The following is a 6,356-nucleotide window of genomic DNA, read 5'->3' on the forward strand; positions in this document are numbered from 1 at the left end:
CCTACTAGTAAAAAAGTTAATTCGGTTGAATAAATTTCTTCTTTGAGCGAAAAAGTTGATGCTCTTATGAAATTGGTTGCTAGTAAAAGTGCTCCTATTTATTTCAATGATATGCCTTTGTCTACTTTGATTGAGCAAAATAGTGATGCCATAGATGTGAATTTTATCTCGCGAAACAAATTCAATAACAATGCTTATAGAGGTAATTTTCATCCTAGGCCTTTTCCTAGTGACTCCTCTAATAATTATGGTAATTCCTATGAAAATCCTTCTTATAATAATAATAGAAACACCTCTGATCTTGAGAATAATATTAAAGAATTTATCAATACTCAAAAAGCTTTCAACACTATAATGGAAGAAAAGTTGAATAAGATTGATGATTTCTCTAGAAGTGTTGACATAAATTCTCATGATGTAGAAAATCTCAAGATGAAATTTTTTGTGCCTAAGGTTGAGGAATGAATTAAAGCTCTTTATATTTCTATGGATGAAAGTAAGAAAAGAACCGCTATGTTTAGAGCTAGAGAGATTTTTTAGAAAAAGCGTTTTCTAGTGATTGCTTTCATAAAAATGATGAAGATCTTAAAATGATTGGTGTTTCTTCTATTGATTCCTTGTTTACTAAAATTAATATTGATGAAAAAGGAACTGAAGAAGAGTCAACTTTAGCTAGAAGGCGTCCCGATAATTCAGAGGGTGAAAATCTTGTTGAGAAAATTGATAAAAGTGGGTTTGAAGAAGTCAAAACTTTAACTAGTGATGTGCCCATTCTTTTGGATTAAAAAAACTTTAATTATGATAGTTGCTCTTTGATTGATTGTATTTCTTTGTTACAATCCATGATAAATTTAACCCATGCTTATCTACTACCCTTATAAAAGAAAGAGAGGGGGCAGATCCAAACAATTAGGTACATCCATCATCAAGATCTAATGGTCTTTAATCCTCCTGTGTTTAACACTGTAAACCACGCATTAAGCCGCTGACAATCCATCGATCGCTAACCCTGCCCTGTTGTTCGAAAAATAACCGCACACCTGCACGACCTCTCGCCCACGTAGCCTCCCGCACACCCGCATCGATCGCTAATCCATCGTTCCTCCTCACGCGCCGTTCCTCCCGAAGCCTCCCGTCCGTCGTCGCGCCCTTCGCCACGGGAGCCGCCCGCCGCGGCGATAGCCGCGGGAGCTGCCGCCGGAGCCGCCCGTCGCGCCCTCCGTCGCGGGTCACCGCGGGAGCCGCCGCTGCAGCTGCCCGTCGCGCTCTCTGATGCCCGAGTTGTCACCGGAGCCGCCCGTCGCGCCTTCCGCCGCAGGTCGCCACGGGAGCCGCCGCGCCCTTTGCCGCGGGTGAGCCACCGCGTGAGGTGCCCACCGCGCCCCTTCGCCGCCCGAGCCGCTCAACTTGGAGTTATCAACCCCTGCCGCGCACGCAGGTGAGAGCAGCGCGACCCTAGAGGTTCCTATTGGGTTGGGTACCGTACTGATGGTTGATGTGTGAGGTGGGTTGTGGAGTGAGCTGCAGGTGGCGCGACGGAGGGGGAGTACGACAAGGTTCTGGGGCAGCTCTCCTCTCTCACGCAGAAGGTGCGGGCACACACCGGCAACCCGGGCATCCAGTGGGACCTCATGGACCACTACCTCCAGGTTCGTCCCCTCCTCCTCATGCTCCGCTTGAATCGCGATGGGGGAATGTGTTGTCTGATGCGGGTGGATTTGGTTAGATTCTCGAGCTGGAGGAGGCCATCGCGTGGATGAAGGTCATCCATGTCATCGTTACCAAAGGGAAGGTGAATCACTAGATAACATGTAATAACTCTCTCCAATTACAATATCAGATGTTGTGACCCCTTTCATTTCTACTATACTGTTCGTCAGTAATGGGGCATTCTAATTTGGTTCTGACATCTAAGCAACTATTGTGCAATAATGAAGTTTTACCAAATCAATAGTTTAGTGCTATTTGGCACTGACATGCAGTGTAACCAGTTACAGAGTTCCCCAATCTCTACTTTGACTGATTTGCCACTGTGCAGTTGGTGCCAAGGATTCGAGAAGGTGAACTAATACCAAGAACCATGTCGCCGGATGATTCCAGAAGAGATGGTCCTGATAGTCGAGGTATTCGAGCCTTCCATGTTAACCGTACTTGGTTATTACATAACCCCCACCATATGCAACTGATTATTACTTAACCATCACCATTTTGTTAACTATGCTTGGTTCAAACATTCAGATTTCATTTAAGTGTTTTCTCTCTGGAAAGCATGCAAAATAGATATATCAATTTTGTTATCTGGACCTTTAATGTCCTTCCTTTATATCCATGCATTTTCTCTTCCGTTTAGTTGTAATTATTTTACCATTTTCTTCTTGAAACACATAAACGGTGCATTGGGTGAACTTGTTACTACAGAGATTTCCACATTCATTCTATCCCATTACTCATTTGCTTCGTAAGTTCCTACCATATGGTTTATGTTGATTTATTCTACTCACAATCATAATTCACTCGCCGCTTTCGCCGCCACTTTGAGGCCTTAGCCACCAAGCAGCATCCTTTCCCGTGAGGTTTAATTCAGTACATGCTTCTCTGAATTTCTATGAGATTAATTCAGTATATGTTTCTCTGAATGTTATCCTACCAATCGTTAGTTGTTTGATGATAAGCTTGTTGATTTCCAGTTACACTATATTAGTCAAGTTTGAAGGTTCTGCAGTATGAACTTTGAACTACTATGTGTGTCCACTCCATAAAGAAGAAATTGTACTCTTTATTTTATTTTTAAAAAATAAATGACAATTATATTTCCAAATGTTTACATCATTGCTAGGGCTGGACAGCTCCGAACCCCATATTTCAGGGTCACTATGGTTGGTGATAAACGATTTTAGGAGCATCAAAGTTTGTCCTACAATATCTCTATGTGGTATCCAGCTTAGCAATTTTTCATATTTTAGATAAAATGGAATTGACCTTCGGTTAATGCTTAGAGAATTCACCAAAAGTAGTGATAGGATTTATAATCGACTTAAATGAGATTTCCGTTTTACGCTCTTCAATTCATATTTCATATATATGGAGCCGCTCGCCACTGGAGCCGCGGGTCGCCGCTGGAGCCGGAGCCGCCCGCCCCGCAACGCCGCCACGGGGTTGGATCGTATGGTGCTGTACTGGTGGCCCTGGAGACATACAAGATCGATGAGGTAACATGTCGTTCAAGTTTCAGTACGACAATTTGATTGATCTAGGCTATGACTGTTCAAAGGTCATGAATCTGGTAATGTCATATGCATGCATGTGTATTAACTGTTTGTGTTGGGTATCTTCAGAGATGCTCAGAACATCCATATATACATGTGTACGATGACTATGCCGCAGAGGACGATGAGCATGAGGAGAAGCTGAAGAAGGAAACGTTTATGTTGTTCTTCTTAGCTACATGCATGAGCTCTCGCCTTTTTGATTCGTAGAATGATGAACTGACCACGATGAGCTCACGCTGCTTTGATTTGTAGATTGCCGACTTCCTCACATATTATGGTTCGTAGGTTGCTGAATGACCCTTTTTGTTGCTTGCGCCTTAATTCGGTAATCCATCTACTAGCCTTTTGTTGAACAACACAAGTGAAATGTATGCAAGTACACAATTTATTTTAGATTCGAAAGGCACTTAAGAGTTAAGACACTAGCTATAAGCCTACCAACAAGGGGAATGTCTATGTGTCTGTGTGCAGTGTTCTTCTAATCGGTGGGGGTTATAAAGTGTGGCTGCAGGCATTTAATTAAGCACAATCCTGTTGTGGCAAAGGAGGAACCGGGTTTACCTCCAATGAAGAGAAGCATTGTTAGCTAATTCCGCATCTTTATCGAGTGGGTTATTGTATTGGGAGCCGTCAGTGCTTATTGTGGTGTCATATACCAAAATTTGTTTTTAGTTCATCAGTTCAGTCCAATCTTGCAGAACAAATACAAATAAAGTGCATAGAAATATTGCATTTGATAGAATTTATATGATGTTTCAAGGAACCACGTTCTGCACTCTATGTTGTTATGTTGAATGGAAGCAACAACGACACCGGGGAAACATGAGTTTATCATTCAAAAGAGGTCTCTGAAATTTTAGAGGGTTGTGGTATATGAATCATTGCTGGATAAGGAAAGGAGTGGGGGAGGATCTGCAAGTGTGTAGTGTAGAACTTTATTGATGTAGGCGTTGATTTTCATTTGTAAGATTCTGTATTGTTCTTTACCCATCTGCTCCTGGAACTGCCTACTAATTATGATTTGTTGAAGTCTCATGCAGACATTATACGATGGATTTATATGGCTACCTGACTAGGTAAAAGAGCTATATATTTTAGTGTTTCTAATTCAGATAATCTATTTCTTATGGACCTATGAAACCTTAATGTTAATTCACAAAGCTCGGTCTTGCAAGAAAACAAAAAGCAGCATAGCTGCGAGAAGATAACATATATCTTGTTTACTTTGTTGTAATTTGTGTGCTAACTTGGTCAGAATTTTCCTATTTTGTAGTTTATGAAAATTCTTTATCATGTTGTAGCCAAGATTTGCAAAATGTTCATCAAATTTATGGTTTGTATTTCTGCCTAATATAAGAACTCTATTTCCCTGTTCATCCAACTCTGCCCTTTTGATTGCAGTTCTTTCCTACACATACAGCTGAAACTTACAATTTGTACTCTTGGCTGATGCAACAGATTAAGGATTAAACTCATGGCATCTAAAAAATTAGCTTGAACTGTAAAAAGATCTAAAAACAGACTCTGAATGTCCAGTCAAAAGTGACTGACTTTGATAAACATTGATAATGACATTTTGATCTAAAAAGTGGGCAGCTGATTTGCTAATTAACTGACTCTGAACGTCCCATAAAAAATAACTCCAAACGTCTAACTTTTATTATGTTGGTGCTTAATACTCCCTCCGTAAACTAATATAAGAGCGTTTAGATCACTATTTTAATGATCTAAACACTCTTATATTAGTTTACAGAGGGAGTACTAGGATGCTGGTGTCTGCATATGAGCTGATGTTCGGGAAGCCATCCCTCCACAGACTCTTTGAGGGCTACTTCGATCAAGCCGGGAGGGTGAACGCAAGGGGTCATGTTGAAGATGCTGCAAGTTCCTCATGTTGATTTGATCACAACTATAGGAGACACCCTGTGGGTGTCTTTTCTTCACACAAAAAATAATAAATTTTGGGCACTGATAACCATGTGCTCACATTCTTACATATTTATTTATTTTTACAGGAAAATGCGACACCAACAACTAACGATGAACACATTCATTCACTTATTTACATTGGCATTTTTCGTCACTGGGACAATTTTATTGTCATGCATGATTTTGTTTATGAGACTGTTCAGGCATTTTCGAGTTTCTGTAAAGATGAGTACTGCCAACCTTTGCTTGTTCTCTCGGACTAGGCCTACCGCAAGCTTACCTCGACTGATTTCGGTGGCCCAAAGCGGCACTAGCTCGGAGACGACATCAACAAGCTCCTGGAGACTTGGTTGGTGGTGAGGCGCCTAGGCGATCTTGTGGATGGCTTTGAAATTCGATGGCATAGAAAGTGCAGAGGGAGAGGCGCGAGCAGTGGCGGCACCAAGGCGATCTTGTGGGTGGCTTTGAAATTCAATGGGATAGAAAGTGCAGAGGGATAGGCGCGAGCAGTGGCGGTGTGCCTCCAGCATCTCTCTCACACATGAGCATTTGTGGCTAACAGATGGCATGCCAGAGGAGAAGCGGGCGTTTGTCTGTTTTGAGAATTACAAGGTTGCACAATGGGCGTTTGTCTGTTTTGAGAATTACAAGGTTGCACAATATCGGATATCGTTGGATGTTACTCCCTCCGTAAACTAATATAAGAGCGTTTAGATCACTATTTTAGTATTCTAAACGCTCTTATATTAGTTTACAGAGGGAGTACTTTATTTCTATGACTTTGATCAAACTTAAGAAAGTTTGACTTTTTTGAGCTGAAGTTTGACTTTGATAAGCCTAATATAACATAGCAATACAAAGAAAGAAACTCAATGGTATTCGTCAAAGAGGCGAGCACCTGGAGCTTTCATATTAGTTGGGATTGACCCTCCCCCGTGCTATAGTGACACGAGAGGCGAAAAGGAGGTTCCCCTTGATCCCTCGCTCCGCTGACGGCTGGATCGACGGTCCCCTCCCTCTCTCGCTGCTGCTTCGGCGACGGGAGAGTGGGGGACCTCAGATCCGTGCTTGAAGCGTGTAGATAGTAGGGTAGTTGTCTCCGGTGACGTTGGCTGTTTTTTATGTGTCATCTTATAGTATCATCAACAACATAAGTAT

At 41.9% G+C, this 6,356-nt stretch overlaps 1 protein-coding gene across 24 annotated transcripts; it reads left to right on the forward strand.

The window, feature by feature from the left end:
• Positions 1–1,060: 1,060 nt before the first annotated feature.
• Positions 1,061–5,858, forward strand: LOC109782374 (uncharacterized). 24 transcript variants are annotated; one of them, XR_012202291.1, is made up of 10 exons: positions 1,061–1,438; positions 1,528–1,649; positions 1,727–1,792; positions 2,039–2,123; positions 2,837–2,932; positions 3,088–3,209; positions 3,336–3,594; positions 4,310–4,345; positions 5,086–5,194; positions 5,285–5,404. XR_012202291.1 is itself a non-coding variant. In XM_040398633.2 (8 exons), exons 2-7 carry the CDS (start codon positions 1,632–1,634, stop codon positions 4,339–4,341), a joined length of 429 nt encoding a protein of 142 aa, XP_040254567.1. In that variant the 5' UTR covers positions 1,061–1,438; positions 1,528–1,631; the 3' UTR covers positions 4,342–4,345; positions 5,462–5,678. The 24 variants fall into 24 exon arrangements, 10 of the variants coding, with proteins under 10 accessions (XP_040254567.1, XP_040254569.1, XP_040254566.1 ...); XR_012202292.1 differs by having other exon boundaries at positions 3,522–3,594; XR_005767677.2 differs by lacking the exons at positions 5,086–5,194; positions 5,285–5,404 and adding an exon at positions 5,462–5,678.
• The last annotated feature ends 498 nt before the right edge of the window (positions 5,859–6,356 follow it).

This window comes from Aegilops tauschii, chromosome 2 (genome assembly GCF_002575655.3).
Source record: "Aegilops tauschii subsp. strangulata cultivar AL8/78 chromosome 2, Aet v6.0, whole genome shotgun sequence".
Taxonomy (NCBI): Eukaryota; Viridiplantae; Streptophyta; class Magnoliopsida; order Poales; family Poaceae; genus Aegilops; species Aegilops tauschii.

What these genes read in the sequence shown, in the direction of transcription:
- LOC109782374 (XM_020340988.4), top strand. An exon ending in AGATGGTCCTGATAGTCGAG is followed by an intron (nt 2,124 to 2,836) that starts GTATTCGAGCCT and finishes CATCATTGCTAG; the next exon opens with GGCTGGACAGCTCCGAACCC. An exon ending in TCCTACAATATCTCTATGTG is followed by an intron (nt 2,933 to 3,087) that starts GTATCCAGCTTA and finishes ATATATATGGAG; the next exon opens with CCGCTCGCCACTGGAGCCGC.